Source organism: Styela clava, chromosome 6 (assembly GCF_964204865.1).
Source record: "Styela clava chromosome 6, kaStyClav1.hap1.2, whole genome shotgun sequence".
Lineage (NCBI taxonomy): Eukaryota > Metazoa > Chordata > Ascidiacea > Stolidobranchia > Styelidae > Styela > Styela clava.
The window spans coordinates 20,289,226-20,309,308 of record NC_135255.1 but is presented as its reverse complement, the minus strand read 5'-3'; the positions used below and the strand labels follow the sequence as shown (position 1 = coordinate 20,309,308).

General features: G+C 36.8%; 3 protein-coding genes across 5 annotated transcripts; all 3 read right to left on the bottom strand.

Annotated features, from left to right (window-relative positions):
• Positions 1-1,990: 1,990 nt before the first annotated feature.
• Positions 1,991-6,343, bottom strand: LOC144424289 (uncharacterized). The gene is made up of 5 exons (XM_078113441.1): positions 6,220-6,343; positions 5,251-5,352; positions 3,963-4,104; positions 3,461-3,558; positions 1,991-2,452 (listed from the first exon to the last, which is right to left on the bottom strand). Exons 1-5 carry the CDS (start codon positions 6,260-6,262, stop codon positions 2,301-2,303), a joined length of 537 nt encoding a protein of 178 aa, XP_077969567.1. The 5' UTR covers positions 6,263-6,343; the 3' UTR covers positions 1,991-2,300.
• LOC144424256 (uncharacterized) lies at positions 6,264-7,900 on the bottom strand. Its single transcript, XM_078113382.1, has 4 exons — positions 7,802-7,900; positions 6,822-7,079; positions 6,317-6,432; positions 6,264-6,275 (listed from the first exon to the last, which is right to left on the bottom strand). The coding sequence occupies exons 1-4, from the start codon at positions 7,839-7,841 to the stop codon at positions 6,264-6,266; spliced, it is 426 nt and encodes a 141-aa protein (XP_077969508.1). The 5' UTR covers positions 7,842-7,900.
• A 4,337-nt stretch (positions 7,901-12,237) lies between these two features.
• Positions 12,238-20,083, bottom strand: LOC120331966 (uncharacterized). Of its 3 annotated transcripts, none has more exons than XM_039399160.2 (6): positions 19,988-20,083; positions 15,914-16,168; positions 15,437-15,694; positions 14,535-14,676; positions 13,489-13,586; positions 12,238-13,077 (listed from the first exon to the last, which is right to left on the bottom strand). In XM_039399160.2, the coding sequence occupies exons 2-6, from the start codon at positions 16,125-16,127 to the stop codon at positions 12,581-12,583; spliced, it is 1,209 nt and encodes a 402-aa protein (XP_039255094.2). In that variant the 5' UTR covers positions 16,128-16,168; positions 19,988-20,083; the 3' UTR covers positions 12,238-12,580. The 3 variants fall into 3 exon arrangements, with proteins under 3 accessions (XP_039255094.2, XP_039255095.2, XP_039255096.2); XM_039399161.2 differs by lacking the exon at positions 19,988-20,083 and adding an exon at positions 18,518-18,865 and having other exon boundaries at positions 14,535-14,673; XM_039399162.2 differs by lacking the exon at positions 19,988-20,083 and adding an exon at positions 18,518-18,862.

Below are 20,083 nucleotides of genomic sequence, written 5' to 3'. Positions count from 1 at the left end.
TAGTGATGGCAATATAACGAAAGATTTTTTGGACTAATTTTATGTTACAATAGTAGCCTATTATCGGAATGCCAAAAATACACACATTTAACGACGCTCCCGAAGTATGTGCACCAAGATGGCGCACAACCTGAACCCTGAACCTGGTACACATGCTATGTTCAGGTTGTGTGCCATCATATCAACGTGGCACCAGGGGGTCAAAATCCTGCTGTGCTCATCTAGAAAATATCTCAATGTTTTTATTGCGCGTCTCATGACCACCTGCAGGGTCGCAACAAGTCTATATTTTGCTGGATGCAAAGGCATACTCTGTAATATTATACAGTTCTTGACTGTTTTCTGGTTTAAAAAAAGGAATATTCAAAACCTTTTATTTGGATGGTAATATTAATGAAGAAAAGCATGCAAAACAGAAAAAGCACGCAGACTGATTTCCAGGTTACGAATCTTACGAGATTTGACGGATCGAATTCGCGATGAATCATAAATGAAAAATCGAAAAGTGTGATTACACGGCGCCAAGACGTTGCCGTGCGACTAATACCGCCCTCACCAAACAGTAATATGACGGCGGAAGAGAAATGCGTAATAAACCAACGAAAATCCGTATTTTCGGCTTCGATTGGGACGGCAGAAAATCAACAAAACGAAATTTCTCGCTAAACGGCAAAAAAGCTTCGTGGATCGGCACCGGCGGTTGGGAACCACTGATCTAGTACGTCAATATGCTTTTTTCTGATTTTAATGGCGGTTTAGATAGTCAACTTCCCATTCCCACCCATGCCTTTTCCAAATCACTATTAGGTGCCACTTCCCGACAAACTTTGCAGAATATCACATTCATTGAAGCGGAATAGCGATAAATTTCGGAAAGTTTAGAAGTTTTTTTAACTTATGCATACCGATATCACGATTGCAAATTAGTGTCAAACGCTCCACTGTTGCAATTAGCCATTCTACTTTTAAAATCAATTTTTTTTTTTTAGTCATGCTTCCTGAAAAATACATTTTACCTTTCTAGTAATTTCAGGCGAAACATATTTATTATATAACATCGGTATCATTCAGTATAACCTCATGGTCTCTCGTGTTCCAATCGGGAGATTCAAGAGCCGACGGCGCTAGCACTCGCTTAAACAAACTCAGCCCTTCCTCCAAATTCCAACTAGTTTAGCCCAGCCGTACGGCTACGAGCGCGCAACTAACAAATTTCCTGTAACAAAAAGTGGGCACCAGCTGTGCAACATTTGAAATCTATCATAATTCTAACTCTTCCATATCTCCATCTGTATGATGGATGAAAATTTCAAAATGCGGCACTGGCCCACCGGCATACAAAAAGCAACGTACTTGAGCGTGACAGACACGTGTGCGACATCACAATGACCAGTGGTCACAAAAATACGCGTGAAACATAGAACGAGCATTCTAGTTAAGCGTTAATAAATATATATGACATATGAAATATGAGCCACGCTTTGAAAAGTAAATGTTGCAACTGCGCGAGAATGAGATTTTACTGCGCAAATGTTCTGTTGGCACTGCGCAATTGCTCAGCTTAGAGGGAACCTTGCACAGGATAACAGTAATAAGCTGGATTTGGACTTTGGAACAACTTAAAATTCAGTTTCAATGAAGACTGAAGTGAAAACTCTAACAAAAAAAGTTTGATTCTTTAAAACTTTTCGAAAGAACCTACCTCGTGCTACGTAGTACGCTGCCATAAAATTGCATAAATGTGAACAGTAATAATAATTAAATAGATAAAATATGGGAAAAAAATGTTTTTCATTTCCACTTATCACGTAATCTATCAGCACGTGCAACTTTAATAGCAACTGAATTAGAGCGTAAAATAGATAGAATATAGAACAGACTTGAATAGTTTTTTCATTTCAACACCAATGGAACTTTTCTTCGAACACATTATTCAAATAATTGAATGTCATTTTAAGCAATGAAACTAGGAAGAACGGGGAGGTTTTATTGTAAAAGGAAAAGTAAAAATAGTTTTGCGCCTGGCATGATGGTCCTCTGCAACAGCCCTGCGGCCCCTTTGGAGGATCACGTGCCCCCGGAAAGGGAAGCATTAATCTGGGAAATCATTTAAACGACATTAAAAGACGAAACTTGAAACATTTCAAAGTGGAAATATTTTGACGGCGACAAATTAATACGTATGAAGTCGTTGCGAATTCCACAAATAAGTGAGTAACAGATAAACTTTGTAGTAGAAAGTCGGTCGATACGGAAAAATCGTTCACGGTATTGTTGCACAAATGCTTGTCTTCTGGCTATTATGCAATATTCGCATACGTGGCTTTATATCCGCTCTCTTGTTCCTGAGCTGTTGCCCTTATTTGCACTTTCTCGTAGCCGTCAGTTGCTGGTTGCACCTCTTCATATCCACCAGATGGCACAGGTTGAAATGTTTCATAGCCATCAATACCTGAATATATAGTTAATCTTAGTCTTTGTATTGGGATATTACTGTATTAACTTAGTACCATAATGTGTCAGAAACGTTATTCAATATTAAATCATTTATCACCTGCAAGACAATGTTTGTCTTGGTACGTAATCAGAAGACTCGATGTGATTTACGTCACAAACATCTAGTTACATGTATTGTACATGGCTTGATTGGTTTCTGAGGACAAATAGTCTTAGGTTAATTAGAAAACGCTGGACATTGGTAAAACTAAAAATATCTGATATGTGACTACTGAACTGAGCACTGATATGTGTCGTTTCATCGATGTCTGAGTAAGAAAAAGTCAAAAACAGCACGAACCATGTTCAAACGGAAGTAATCATAAACACGCAATAAGTTTTTAAAACTTTTTGAGGTGAGAAGTTTTTTTTTTAAATGGATATGGAGTCGAAGTTCGGCATGTTTCCACTGGAATCGTATTTTCAAACTGACAAGGTCGGAGTCAGATATCATACTTTTAATGTTGACAATATAAGACAAAATTTTCTTTAAAAACTCAAATAGTAGTGCGTTTACTAGTCATTCTTATCATTCTATTAAAGGAGGATTGCGTGCACAAAAGTTTTTGTTATCAGAATTCCCCAGTGTTTTAATTTAGAATCTAAGTAGAACTCTTTTACAAAGCAGAGTCAGGGTAACAAGTGTTTATACTTAGGGAGTCGGAGACCGACCTCAATCTGCAGTCGAAGTCGAATGAATATTTACCTACAGTTTTTAAGCATATTAGTAATTATCGGAGACTTGTGTTTGAACGCATTATCAGGTGACCGTACATTTGAATCCACGTACATTTGAACCCATGTGTATATCCGCGGGTTCAATCCATGTGCGGGTGCTAAAACCCATGGGCTAGGGTTAGTATGGGTTCAAATATCCGTAAAAAAAAAAACTTCCATAAGTGCAATAGTATGCAGGTGCAATTATCGTGGATTCAAATGTAATGGAACCGCACTATCATATTACCTGAACCTCCGTTTTGTCTCGCAGAATCGATGTTCCTCATTTCAGTCGAATTAGAAACAGTTCCCTGTGCTGTATTGGTTTGAGCGGAGAGTCGGGATCTGTAAAAATATATAGTATGTAAATTTTGTTCATGGGTGTAGTATCTCGTCTAATACGTGTAAGATTGATTTTAGACATAACTCGGCTACACAGTCACCTCTTTGCGTAACAATGTTTCATAGAGAATGACACGTGACTTTTCTGAGATCTCTTTACATGATTAGAATAGAATATTCACGGATAAAATGATAACGTAACACACAACCTGGCTACAAGATCTATTATTATTGCAAAATGTATGATATATCTTATCCGGTTCGATAACCAGTTTTGGTTTCTAATGAAATTTATGAATTCACATATCGTTTCATATTTTTTGTTATTGTCGGTTGGCGATGGAATAAATATATGACCATGGAGATTTACGATTAGGATTTAGTATTCTAGTTTGCCTAATACTCACCGTCTTTCTCTGTAGAATACAATCCCAGCCACGACCATGATTGAAACGAGGATAAATTCTGGTATGGAGAGGAGAATTATCAGAGTTGATTGACTCATTCCGCTTGTGCTCAAAATTCTTTCAGTGTTAGTGTTGACTGTTTCTGTTGATATAAACATCTATATTAATGATTATAATGGAACGAGAGTCTACAGCAGCAAATAACAACATGCAGGTTGCGTGCTATTATATCTTACTACCGAAACAATCACCATTACTGGTGATCAATTGATACATCGCTCATAATTAAGTATTAAAGAAATACAATGTTAGTTAATATCCCCAACAACAGAATTAGTTTTTGATAACAACTTTCTCTCTCAACGCCCATTTATTTAAGAGGTGGACTGGCGGGGTGTGACAGATGCTATAAGCAAGTGTAAACAAAATTGTGTGCACTGAGGTTAAGTTTTAAGTATTTTGTTTCTGAGTTTTCAAAACTAAGCAAATTTTATGCATGTTTTACGTATCGTATTAGAACTACCAAATAAAACAGAGTATTGAGACCGCCCAACTTCTCCACCACCTAAACAGGAAATTTTATTTATACAATGGTTGTCAAGAGTGACTAATCGAATGTTTTGGGACAGACCATGGATATAAATAAGAATATGGACAATACGTTAAGCAAATAGTTAGCCTACTAATTGAAATCCATTGTATCCGATTCAGAATAGATATAAATCTTAAAGTGAAGAGCATCGAGGTCAGTATATCAGGGGGGTATTATGGCATGTTCAGGCTAGGACAGTTGTAACATTTTATGCGAATGGTAAAAGTGAGCATAAGGAGTGGGATTCATGGTTTGTTCCTGGTTAGGATAGATATAAAACTATACGCAAATACTTATAGTAAGCATATGTACGGGAATTCATGGTATGTTCTGGGTTAGGATAGATATAAAACTTCAAGCAAATGGTTAGAATAAGCATATGGTGTGGGATTCATTCTATGTTCTGGACTGGGATAAATATAGAACATAAAGCTAATTGTTAGAAAAAGCATATGAAGTGGAATTTTATGGGTAATTCTGGGTTGGAATAGATATGAAACTTTGGGGCAAGTAGTTAGAGTGAGCATATGAAGTGGGATTCACGGTATGTTCTTGGTTAGCATAGATATAAAACTTTAGGGCTAGGCAAATGATTAGAGTAATAGTATGAAGTGAAATTCAAGGTATGTTCTGGGTTAGAATAAATACAAAAATAAATATGAAAATTGTTAGAGTAAACATATCATATCTTCTTACCTTTTGACGACTCTGTCTGGGTTGTATCGAACGTTGGCTTTGTCCATGTCAAATTATTGATGATTGTAGACACATTTCCTACTTCATTTCTTATTGTTGGCACTGTAAGAAAGTAATTTGTATGTTTTATATAGGAATATTAGACATCTTGGATTTAAACTTCGATTTGCCCATTTCCATTTTCAAATTCCTATTAAGTTACATATTTTTGATAAATTATCCTTGCGTAATTGGTTCGTAGTTATTTAAGATAATAATGCAGATTAGGACTGATAACCTTCAGCAATTGCAATGTTCGCTTTTTTCCCCTATACTACTGGAACAAATGGTAGTCAATCTAACATAAATCGGCTTCGGATTGAAAAGAAAATTTGTTGCAGTATTTAGTACCAGGTTAGACAGTAATTTTATTCCGATTTTTCTTATATTAGTTCTATTACACTGTCTGTGTTAGCCAAGTGAATATACCCGCTGCCCATAGGTTTCAGCCCTTTTACACAACTTGATGTGAAGTAGGGGGAAAAATGGTGCTCCCGTAGTATATGGATCCAAGATGACGCATAACCTTAACATAGTATGTGTATCAGGTTAGGGTTATCAGGTTGTGCGTCATCTTGGTTCACATACTACGGGAGTGCCAACAAAATTAATTACCTCCATATTGGTACACATATTTCTGGAGCGTCGAAAATTTCATGTTTTACACAAACTAACACGAAGCATGCTTCAACCCAGGAATGCAGAAGCTAAAACCCAGTTTGCAAGCCTACTATTACAGTTTCAGTTAAAAATTTCGATTCCAACAATTCAATTTCAAATGTCGGAAGATCAGAAATTGTAAATATAGCTATGGCTTCAAGTCTTACTCCATAAGCATGTATGCAACATCTATGGATTTGTAAACAAAACTTTATTTCATTATGAAACGAATTTATTTTTCAATAACCAAGACAAGACACGAAAGCATACCTTTAATACATTCGGTGAATTTGTATTGAATTCTGAATCCCATACTATATTGTTGCCTACTCGACAACAATCCTTCGGAAGTATATCGAACTGTAACGGCCGGGGAGAATGATTGATTAGTGGATCCAGCCCCAAATGAGCCAGGATCATAGAACATCAATGTAACGTATTTCGGATTATGGATAGCGATGTATCTTTGGCAGTCTTGTTTATCTATAAAAACGAAAGTATTTTAGTGTAATATTTTAGTATATAAGTATGTAGGAGTGCATGATAAGAAAAAGTTCAAAATTTGTAATATAAACTTTAGCTAATCAAATACGTAATTTCTTTTTTCACCACAAAAAAATTAGACGTATTCATGCCATGGTATTTATCATTATCATATATTATGAAAATCTGTTAATTCGGCTTATCATATTTCCGTTGGCGTCTGCTCTGTTACTAATTTCTTAGGGGGCTAGTCGAGAATATCAGTTTGAGTAGAAAGTTACGTTATAGGTTACGCCGCGCCTTTTTTTTAAACCACATACATCTCAGGGGTGTAGACTCTACTATTCCTTCTCTCTATACGCTTGTGTATCTCATAGACTTCAACATACCATTGTTTATGAAAAGAGAATAATTCCCCGAACAATCTTTCATTCCAGATAGTCCTTCAACAAAATAGAGTCGTTGATAAATAATCGTTAGACTGAGATTGCAATTCTTTCCATCTGCCGGAGGCTGGAACTCCCACAAGCATGAAGCTGATTTTCCGTATTCGTTTGAGGGAAAATTCGGAGAAGTAATCTCGCCATTCGCTTTCTTTATGACCAGTGAAGTATTATCGCATTGACAGAACGCTGGCTGTAGTCCTCCTGCAAGAACGGGAAATGGATTTTTTGTCATATGTAAAAAAAAAATTAACTGTGTCTTTCAAAAACGCAATACAGTGTAGCGAATGTGGGAATAGAACCATGGATTTTAGTGTTTTTCAACCCTTTTGTATTAATAGTATGTTGAATTCGATGAAAAGGGTGCTTTTTAGCTATTTCCGCCGGTGGTTACCGTAGCAAAGGTTTTACATTTCATGCCGAGCTTTCATTGTATCGACCGATATGTGATGTGTTTCCGGCCTTCATTCAAGAGTTGAGAATAATATAGTGTTTTTGTGTTGATTACCGATTTGGATTTCAACCGTATAGCTGTTGTTAAGATTTAAGTGTGTATTTCAATTTGCCTGTTTGAATTCAATTCGATCGTGCAACCATACGCTAGAATATATACGAACATTTGGCATTATAATATATCGTGGGCTTATTGACCTCTGAGTAGTCAGATGGGGTTTCATTCCTCTACTCTGTCTAATGTGTGTATGACAGGAGTAAAAGCACGCAGATGGGGACACCCCTTCCCCCAAAGGAATGGATGTCCTTATCTGAATATTTTTGTTGATTCAAAGTAGGAATCCGGAGATAATTTGTTTCTTCAAATCCGGTGATGGGTTCTGTGTGAAATCTCAATCGAGATTTCGAATATTTTGATATTTACCTTTTCCTATTTTTATACTATTCATCATCGAAATATCCAATTCACCCACCTGCCAATAACACCATCAAAATACATTGCACTGTGGCCATTTCTACGCCGAAGGAGCAATCAGGATTGAATTACAATAACTAGATTATGTGATTCTGGCAAACCTGAAATATTATTCGAAACGACTAAATCTATATTTTGATACATTGGCATCTACTCGATAGGTGGCTGGGCTCGGTAAAAATAAGTCACGAGAGAGTTTTTCAGGAACATGCTTATGCGGATGAAACTTGCATACGTTCACTTTTTTGTGAGGTTTTTACTCGTTTTCTAAACAAGACTTCAGACTCAAAAATATGCTCAAATACTAAACGGAATGTAGTGCTTTTATTATTCATTAATTGCTAATACAAAACAATCATTTCAACATAAAAATTACTTTAAAGTTGCACTCACGAGAAAACTGCGCTTGTTTGCAGTCATTTTTCAAAATTGTGCCGTGACTTTACAGCAGGGCTACTCAACTGTTTTACCGAAGATCCGCATACAAAACTTCAAAATTATTTGGATCCGGTGTTTCCAGAAATTATATTTCGGCATCCTTAAACGCGCACTTTCTCGACCGGCTAATGATTATCATCTAATCAAGATTGTTTATTATGGTGTTATAGTTATTTTCATATATACTTAAAACAATAAAAGTCATTTTATAAAATAAACTTTAAAAGTGGGCGTAATGATCCAAAATGAAGAATTAGGTGCGGTCCTCCGAATAAAATACTCGAAAGGTCCGGATACGGACCGCGGTCGCCAGTTGAGTAGCCCTGCTTTCCTTACAGCATAACAAAATAGATGCTGCCGTTTTTCACGCGATGACATTTCTAACATCGGCAAATTATTTCAGGCAACAGTTCAATATAAAATAGGAATATAATCAATAAATTTTATGCTATTTTCCGAAAAAAAAGCGACCCACACATTTGGACGCATGGGCATATTTCAAATACAAAGCATAGTTTGATACAACATGCATTTATTTATATGCGAAAAAAAATAATGTTCCCAAGCAATATTGATTTGAATTGTACCACTGGGAACACTGTTTTGACTTTTCCCACTTTGGGACAAATTTTTTTTGTCACCAATTATAACTAAATAAGAGAGCAATATTCAAACGAGAATATTGGTTGGAAACCGAAGACTTATCGATCGATAGTTAGGGGATCCCCCAAAACATAAACTGCAGTTTCGATTCATCCGCTCTTGTAACTTGCGCACTGCGCATCGCACACACACACTCGGCGGGTCTCAAAATTCTCTCGCTTTACAAAAATCTAGATCACTATATCAATAATTGATTGATAACTCGCTAATTATACGACATAATTCGCCCAAAATCAACAGTATTCTGGTCCGAGATAAGATGAATGCACATGCAAAATCTGGAGCAGATTCAATCTCGCTTTCGTGAGATATCGCGTGCATCTAACAGACAAACATACAGACAAATACCTATCAACATACTTACCGATTAAAATCGATAAGTAATAAACGAGAATATTGGAAACCGAAGACTTATCGATCGATAGTTAGGGGATCCCCCAAAACAGAAACTGCAGTTTCGATTCATCCGCTCTTGTAACTTGCGCACTGCGCATCGCACACACACACTCGGCGGGTTTCAAAATTCTCTCGCTTCACAAAAATCTAGATCACTATATCAATAATTGATTGATAACTCGCTAATTATACGACATAATTCGCCCAAAATCAATAGGCTTCTGGTCCGAGATAAGATGAATGCACATGCAAAATCTGGAGCAGATTCAATCTCGCTTTCGTGAGATATCGCGTGCATCTAACAGACAGACATACATACAGACAAATACCTATCAATATACTTACCGATCTTAAGATCGATAAGTAATAAACACAAATAATACCATCTCTTTGTTCGTGCGAAGAAAAAAATACGGGAATATAACAAAGAGCCAGAAAGAATTAAAAGTAATCGCCTTCTGGCAGCAGACACTTCCATATTGACCTACATTATCTTTCATGTGTTAACATGAATGTTTAAAATAAAGATCAATTTGTTCCAATTTAATAGCAGTTCCCAACATCTTTGCCTGCGAATGACCTTATTTCAATTTGTTCATAATATATAAAACTATAATGCCGTTGTATTGCACAGGGCTTCCCAAATTGGGGTCCCGCCCCTGCAGGTGGTCGCGCAACGGAATTTAGGGGTCGTAAGGAATACACCAATTCCACACAAAGTACCATATCTATGTCGCAAGCTTCAAAGTTTGGAAAGCCCGGGTATAGAGGGTTGAGCTTTCAGCGTTTTACTCTAGTTGTATACCTCCCAGAAATCGGCGAGAAACTTGAGTTCATAAATACTAACAACAGTTTCCAAATTTCCAGAAAACCATGCCCAGCTGATATCTCCATAGCAACACAAGCACGTAACACGATAAGAACAACTTAAACTCCATTTTTATTAATATACGTCACTCGTTAGCTTCTCAACATGACAAACTGTACATAAACCTAACGCGCAAATTTACAAACGTCAAATAGAAGGTCAGGCGTCAGCTGCAGTGCACATCACCCATTTAATGTGGTCTTCTAACACCAACTTATAAAACAAAAACTAATGATAAAATAAAGAAGAAATGGTTCCCTGCTTATTGCAAAATTTCAACAACGCCCTGAATCACATCGCAACTAAAGTTGTACAGTAGATAATTCTGAATCCTTGCTACGTCATTAGACTCTTTAATGCTATATATTGTAATGTATAGCTGTGATGGACCAAACATGTACGCTGTAGCGGGGGTTGCTTATATATATTGGTAGTATATTAATACCTCGCATGATCCATTGTGTTTAACCTCATCCGACTCGTCATGACCAAGTTCCGGTAGTGAGTGGTAAGATAATATTCATGTTCAGTTGCGCCGGTTGAAGATACTTATAGAAATGCTTAAATATATACACACGGCGGTGGCAACGTTTACAAGAATATACGCCATTCTCGAGCACTACCGTATTTCCCCGAAAATAAGGCCTAGCCTAAATTTTAAACATGATTTTAATATAAGCCCTCCCCTTAAGATAAGGCCTAGCCCCTTCAAATCGCCTTGAAATAAACCGACTCTGATTCCTTCGTTAAATAGAGATTTGACCTTGGCCGCCAATTCCATATTAAAAAAAAATCGATCCCGATTCAGTCTCCTGATTCCGAGACAACAAATTGTTAACTCTGAATTCTTTATCATTAAGGTCCCTTTTTCGGTTGATAACTTTGACATTTTAAAAATCTAAAACATCAGCTCCGGAAAGAGCAAAAATCGAAATTACCGCTCGGACTTCTCATTCTCAGATGCTATGATAAGCGACATTTTGAAATTTTATTTTTTATATTTCGGCGTATAGACAGTTGATGTGAGAACTGCTATTTGGTATTATGTATAAACAACATATGGTTTTTAGGGTGGTTCAAGGTTGTTAGTATGTGAGGTCACATTAGTGCTAGGAATAGGTAAATAGCACAAAATTAAACAAATATATACATTTATTGTACAAACGTTTGATTGATCTTTCTATATCAACATTTGCGTTAGTCGCAGACAATGGCATCCTATGTTCCGTCTCTCTCTGCTCAGCTAAGACTTTGCCGGTGTGCAAACTTTGTGTTCATATATTTGATACCTACTCTCTTGTTTTAATGTTAAATTCGGCATTGCTATATGAACTTGGTGAACGAACATTAGGTGCGGTACTAACAACTGACAAGCGTTTGCTTTGCGTGTTTTAATAATCAAACACTAAGAGCCAATAACGGAAGTCATTAGTAAATTCAAACTACCTGTTCTTCCTGTCGAATGTAATTGCAGTTGCCACAAGCGTTGGGATACCGACTGACAAATCCCACGATAGCTACCAGAATCGACTTGATCTCATATTTATTTGTTTTGCGCTAACATCGCTAACGCTAAGGATTGAATAATCAATAAAACCAACTGATTACCACTAATTCAATCCTCTTCGTTTCGTAATGTGTCAAGTTTAAAACTCAAATCACTTACTGCGCAGTACTCTTTGATCATAGTATATATATAGGACTCTATGTTAATATTCTCGGGTGTAAGACGAGAAAACTCTTCTATCCCATATTGAATCGTGGTTAAACATCACTGAAAACCAACGCTCTACGCCTGAGTTATGCCTGCTTGCATCTTAATCAAAACTAATAGTTTCTAAGCTATGGTTATAAATTACAACATAGCTTGAAGCTCTAAGCCGTCGAGCTATATTGAAGACAAATGCCGAAACTCATTTCATTAGAGTATTAATCAATATATCACCCGAGAATTCTACCTTTTACATGCAATATAACATCACATCATCATGTGTGTTTCAAATGCCATGAAACATAGCAATGTTCATACAGGAAATTCTACACAAAATCACCCACGTTATCGCTTCTATATATGCATTCAACTTTTATTCTGAATATTATAATTGAATTTGTTTAAAAATAATATATATATACATGACAATACTTGCATATTCTTACACTATGTGTAATTATTCAGTTAGTTAAGAAAAAGAATTATAATTTTTTCAAGTAGTTTGTGCGAACAGCGAACTAAATTAGATAGGGTAACAAAATCTAAGAGCTTGAATCGATTACCGACAAATACTTTTTTAACATTTCGTTATTAAAATCAAGGCGGCGCTAATGATTTTTTTCTGCTTAGTACAATACCAGCACTCCTCAGACCTCCATCATCCCCAAACAATGGCTTGAATCATTTATGCAAAACTAGTTTTATATGGATTCATATGCGACATCTTGCTTCTGTGTAGTTGACCTAATATACCCTTTCTTGTACCCATCATCCAACCATTCGGTTTGTAAGTTCAGGTATCCAGCAGTTGTTGATCGTACCTCTTCATAACCATCAGCTGCTTGCTTGGTATGTACGTTTACGTTTCTTTGTCTGCTTTCTTGATACTGAGCTGTTGTCCTGATTTGTACTTTATCGCATTCAACAGTTGTTGGTTGCATGGCTTCATACCCATAATCTGCTTGCTGGTTTTGTACGTTCATGTATCCGTCAAGTACTTGTTCGGTTTGTACGTACACGTATCCGTCAGCTTCTTGTTCGGTCTGTACGTCCACGTAACCGTCAGTTGTTGATCGTATCTCTTCATACCAATGAGCTGACTGCTTGGGCTGTATGTTCACGTATCTACCTGTTGCTGGTTGCACCGCTTCATATTCACCAGTTGCCCCAGCTTGAACTTCTTCGTAATCATCTTCACCTTAGTAAATAATTACCACATTTGTATCCACATGCTATTTGATGGAAACATCGATGCTAAATTTAGTAATAGAAATGGCTTAAGATTTCAACTAAACCAATTAGAAGCAATTATACCGTTGGCAGCTAATATATATCAATATATCAGAGAATTGCTCTGTCACCAAACCGTTGAGTATTTTACGAAGCTTCGAAAATTGGAATCTCATTTAGGGTGAATATTTGAGTGAGTGACTACTGCTGGTTGGTTACTGGTACCGCTACCCTAATCCATGTATCAAGAAGAGTTAATTATTCTCATATTCAGCATGAGCAGGGAAAAGGGCGCTAGAACTCCGTTCACCACATGATTAAGCCACTTTGTCGGCTTTCGTCCCTCCCGAAACAAATATTAAAAAACGTATTAACTTACCTGAAGTCACGTTTCGTCCCATGGGAATAGCGTTTCTCATTTCAGACAAATTATGGATCGTCCTCGGTGCTGTGTTGGTATTTGATGTGAGTTGTAAACTGTGAAAAAGTTTAGTAGGTGATTTATTAATATTTGGGTATACACGAAGTATGCGTTCCGATTTTCCTTATTTTAGTTCTATTACGACTTCGGTGACTGTCAGTGTTAGCCGAGTGGAATATCTGTCCATGTCCCTGTCCACAGATTTCAGTCTTTTGCACAATTTGATGTGAAATAGGCGAAAAAAGTTATTGGTTGCCTAGATTTGCATTTCAATGTTTTTGGATGTTCAATTTTAATAAATTATTGTGGAAACTCTCAATGTAACGAAAATCAATAATTTTAAGGAAAATACTCGAAAGCAAATGAGTTTTGATGATATGAAGTAGTTTTGGGAAGCGATTGCATCAATAATGCCGAAAATATGGTCTGCAAACGCCTGTATTTTACCCAAAATATATCGACCGAACTGTATATCCTGGGACGTAGTAGGGGAAATAAACTTCGTTGTTTTTATGAGAATATAGTTGTCTCGCATCGGCAGACTTCACCCTATAGCAGGGGTTGACAAATTAAGACCCGCGGGCCGGCTCGTGTCCACCAAAGTGTTTTATCAGGCCCACTCGATTCTGATAATATTACGACTGTAGTTTCTATGAATATAAATTTGCGTTTGAAATATCGATGAAAACAACGTCTTATGACCTCAATTGTTACATTGTTCTTTTTATTATGATATAACCGCAGGCCTTGCTAATGTGAATAAACTATTCTAGTCACAGTTTTTCATATTGAGTTTTGAGACTCCGGCCTGGTAACCAAGTCTAATATCCGCAACTAGCCCACTGCGGAAAGTAATTGCTCACCCCCGCTCTAGAGTGTTGTAGAACTCACTCGCTATAGTCTACTCTATAGCACTAGCTTGATGCAAGTCCCACTCTACAGTAACACCAGATTAGATTTGGTTAGAATTTAAATATATCATTCTAATTATAAATGATACTCACCGTTTTTTCCTGAAGAATACAATTCCAGTCACGACCATGAGTGAAACACCGATAAGTATGAAAAGAAGAAGGATTATTAGAGTTGTTAGACTCATTTCACTTGGTATTGGGGTCGTGCCAGTACTTGTGTTGATCGTTCCTGCTGAACATGCAAACATTTACAATTCATAAATAGGACTTTGAACAATCAGACACTCAGAGGAAAAAAGAAAGGGCGTTGTGAAATCTTTCTGATTGGCGAGTAATAAAGTACAACTGTCAAGTGTTGTGACTTTGTAACGTGTCCGGTAGATGATGTTTTGATTGGCTGCTTTGTAAGTCCGCGTGTTTGTGACGTAATCATGTTTAGGCCAATCACACCTCGAATCTTTTAGTAGGTGTGCATTTACTGTTAAACTGTTACCGTTCGACCCAGTTAAACTGACCGTGTTTCCCGAAAATAAGACTGGGTCTTATTTCAATTTTCTTCTGAAAAATATTACTAGGGCTTTTTTTCGGGGAATGTCTTATAATTTCATTTATCAAAAACAAACTCATAGTAGAGAACTACGAGATATTCAATATACAAAATATGAAATCTGATATTCATTTACTTATAAATAACTCGTTTTATTCAAAGTAACTGCAAAACATAGATTGCCAATCATTTAAAACGTGTAGGAGCGATTTCTTTCTATCGACTAGGTAAAAAAAAAATTTGCGTTATTGATGACTACGTCTTATTTCAAGGGGAGGGCTTATATTCGATATATATATATTCGTAGCATATTCTGGGCTATGGTAGATATGGGGTTAAGGCAAATGGTTAAAGTAATGATATGAAGTAAAATTCGTGGTATGTTCAACGTAAATTAATCTGATAAATCAAAGTCAAATTGTTGAAATAAATATAGCTATATTACTTTCCAAAGACTCTGTGAGAGATGTATCTGTCGTTGCTTTTGCCCACGCCTCACCACATTCGGTGAAATTGTACAGGATTTTGAAGCCTATACTAGATTGATTCAAACCCGACAACAATCCTTTGGAAGTATATCGAATTGTAACACCCGGAGAGAATGATTGATTGGTGGATCCAGCGTCACATGAGTTAGAATCATAAAACACCAATGGAACGTATTGATTCTGGTAGCCAATGTATCTTTTGCAGTCTTGTTTATCTATAATAACGAGATTATTTTAGTGTTGGATAGATAAGTTATAATATTGTTTATTACAAATTAAAATAATCCATGGATTCCCAGGGAAATTACCAAAAATGTGATGTCATTATACATTATGAATGACGTCATAATATAAACGTGACGTAATAATACAGCACTTGCGATATATTATTAAAATTGTGATATGATACATAGACGTACAACTCGCCAACGTACCATTGTTTATAAAAAGCGAATGATTTCCGGAACAATCTTTCTCTAACTTTTCAACAACAAAATAGAGTCGTTGATAAATAATCGTTAGACCGAGACTGTAATTCTTCCCATCTACCGAAGGCTTGAACTCCCATAAGCATGAAGCTGATTTTCCGTATTCGTTTGGGGGATAATTCGGAGAGGTTATCTCGCCCATACCTTCCCTTATAAGCATTGAAGTATTATTGCATTGGCAGGATACTGGCCGCAGTGTTCCTGTGAGGTAAAAAAAAATTTTTTGCGTTTCAACCAGCAATGTGAGGGGGAGCGTATTTTTACTGCAAACTGAGTCATCACATAACTCTAGACCAGTGGTTCTCAAACTATTCGAGCCGCGTCCCCCTTTGCAAAATTGTAAAGAATTTGCGCCCGCTTTTTTGCTTTGAAACGAGGCCAAATGCTTTTTCAGATGGGCAGGATGCTTTGTTTTAAAGGTGGGTTGTTACGCAAACAGTTTTGTGGCAAATTTGATTCAATATAAATTTTCAAAATTTTTGACGTTTACCGCTTGCATAAACTGGACTTCGTTTCCGACACTCAAATTTTTAAAAGTCAACCCTGCCAAAAACGAATTCAAATTAGTATGTTTATACACTATCTTCAACACTTGGGGGCAAAAACGATTATCATCATATCGCTCCAGGAGCGAAATAAGAAGTAGGCTCATTAGCGCCAACAAATGGCAAATTCAATATCTAATATTTTCTTTTAAAATGCATTCTCAATACGTTCGTATTAGAAAAAAAATTGCGTGTTTCAGTTATAATTCTTCTCGATTTGCTGAGTCTTGTTCCAGTAAACACCTACTCACAAAAACGTTTTTTTGTTGATAATTTGAAATGGTTATTCATCCATATCAGTGGTTCTCAAACGGTTGGGCGCCCCCACAAGGTGGACGTAGACAATTTTTGAGGGAGTGTAAAAAATATTTGTCAGATTAGATCTTGCCCGCCTTATTTTGGACGTTTACATTTCTTTAATTAGGATATTTACGTTCCATCCAAGTATTTTCAACGTGTTTTTTGAATAAAACATACTTACGCCTCACTATCTGTTATTTGAAGCTTATTGTTAGCTAGTTATTTTTGAGGTGGGGCGCGCAACTTGACCAAATTCTAAAAAGGGGGCGCGGCATAAAAAGTTCGAAAACCACTGATCTATAAAATTTTAAATAGATTCGGAGTAAATATTTTTCATTTTTTAGGATAACGCTGTAAGCCAGTTGGTATCATTGCGTTATTGCTCAGATTGTCAAAGCATAAACTTACGACTTCACCATTCACTGACGTATGTAAAAGCCATACTTATGATAAACGGAATCATACTTTCTCTTATTTCCGCTCATTTTGCAATACCAAGTCAAATTAAATTGTAACTAAACGTTTGCTTTTTGCGCCCCAACGTTTACATAACACGCGTAAAACCTCAATCAAACGTTTACATCATAACATCACTATTGAGCTATTCAAAAATCCATTAGTTTCTCAGAATACACAACGATTACAGACTTCTTAGCTCGCTTAACTTGTCTAGATTAAGTACCAATACCTTCTGACAAACACCAAGTTGAAGTGCAGATAAATATATGTACATTTTCAGCATTAAGAAAAGCAGTTCATTTTCTAACAGTTATTATGCAGATGGACACCTTCCCCAACGCTTGACAACTGGAAATTCTCCATATACTTTACCATTGCAAAATTATGAACGCTCATTTTGGGAATGCTTTGAAGGGTTAGCGCTTACAAGCTGGCTCACATGTTCAAAACTATCATTCATAATCAAAACATTAAACCACGTGTCGCTCACATGTACTGAATACTGATAGCTAATTTTAGGCTAGTATTTCGCAGCGCTTGCGGTATCAATTTTCAATTGTTGTCACTAAAGTAAAGGTCCTCGGAAGACATAATGGTAATTAAGTTATTTGATTTACAACTATTTTCTGAAAACACATTTGAAAACTGACAAATAACACGCAAAACCACGAAAACGAGGCAATGAGCGACCGCACAAATTGCAATTGTCACGCCATTGTTGACTCATTGCTAACTTTTTTAACGCGTGTGGTCACGCATGCTTACTCTATTTCGTCGCGCGTAGCTTATTGTGACATTGGAAGGAAAGGGTCATTGTGCATGCGTATAAACAGCACATTATTACATCATTATAAAACACAAGAAACAAGACTAAAAATTGCGTGGAAAATTTGAAATTGAAGTAAGCAAGAAAAAAAGTCTGAGTTTGGTCCTGGGCATCTTGTGACCTCTCGAGCGCCCCATGAGAGCTTCTCGCGCCCCAGTTCAAGAACCACTGCTCTAGACGGAATCTAGATCGCTGGAATCAAGGTGTTTGTAGATATTAGGAGTGCAATGTGGTGTTGAAATCTGCATTCTCTAGGAAGCAGGAATCGGAGGCAATTTGTATTTTTTAAATTCGGTGCGGGTATCTGTGGTTGGAATTTATGTCCCATCTCTATCAGGGGTGAAATTTTCGAATTTATTGGAACCTGAACCTAATTTTTCTACATTCTATTATCCGTAATCAAAATGTAGTTCCGCTCACCTGCAAACAGCACCAACAGCATGAACTTCACTGCGGCCATTTATAATGTAAAAGAAGCGACCAAAATTAATTTTTGTTAACTAGTTTGTGTGATGCCTGTAAACTTGAAAGTTCTTTGAAACGATTGAATTCATATTTTAAATGCATGCATGTTTAATTTACTCAGCATACACTTCACGGAGTTCATTTATAGTCTGATATAAACTGTCAGCGTAGCGAGGATATTAAATTTTAGGAACAGGTCTTTGTGTATTTAACTGATTAACATGTTCCATAATTTTAAAAAAACTACACCGAACTTTTATCTCTACAACTGGCATGGGCAAAGTACGGCCCGCGAGCCAAATCCGGCCCGTTGCTTAATTCAATCTGGGCCGCCTGGTCACTCGACCGTGACGACAATTTTTGTCATAAACTTCAATTCAGTTACCTTGTATAACCCAAATATGGCATCTCTATCTATTACCATTCTCGATTTAAGGCCTTAAATTATTATTCTTTCTAGTCATGCCCATGTCTTTAGATCAGGGATCGGGAACCTTTTTGGTCAAGAGCCATAAAGGGTACATATTTTCAACTTCATTTCCGTGCGAGCCATATAGCATTTCTGCACTTAATCAGGCCTGGAATTTTTAATCAAAAGTCAACACACACAATGTCAATATACATTTAATGTGACATCTGATACTGCATGTTGTCGCTCACATTCAGCCGTTTGTGAAAATCTACGATACTCATCACCCTTATTTCGTTTAGGCATCTCCGTAGTATTTTGAAAACTAGATTTGCTCGTCCGCTTTAAATGTGACAAATACTGTAACTAGTAGGTACAAACGGTCGAAAAGCTTTATTCTATTGCTCTGCGACTATATCGCCTTGTGATGTCACCAAATATGTTTCAGAATTCCCTAGTTTTGTCGCAATACCTGTCTGGTAATTCTCTTAGATAACATAGACGTACGCTGGGCACGCAACCGTATTGGCAAATTTTTCGTCAAATTTGGTTATAAAAAGAGTTTAAAATCTGGTAACAATAGTAAGCTTAGCCTTAGAATACTAGATTTTTTTGGGAGATATATGCTGTCACCAAAAGAACCATATATAGCTCTCGCGAGCCATGGGTTCCCGACCTCTGCTTTAGATGCTCAATAAGACCTCACAGAGCCCTGCAATAAGCCCCAATCACTGGAGCATGACTGGGGGACGAGAGAAACAAAATTATTGTTTACAAAATGGAACTTTTTAGTTAAACTTGTATGGCCCCGCCAGTCTAGTTGGGCAAAAACAACAACCTTGTCTACCCTTGCTCGACAACAACTCAAGAACGTAACACGATAAGAACAACTTAAACATCATATTTGGTAATATATATCAATCTTTAGCTTCTTTAACAAAACAAACTTTACATAAATAAAACGAATAACTTTAGAAATGCAAAATGAAACGCTAGCCGTCAGCGGTTTGCATTACCAATTTACTGCAGTCGTCAAACGTCTAAAATGAAAAACGATTATCACGAAATTCCAATACCGTCCAGGATCTCATTATTGGTATAGCTGTACTAAA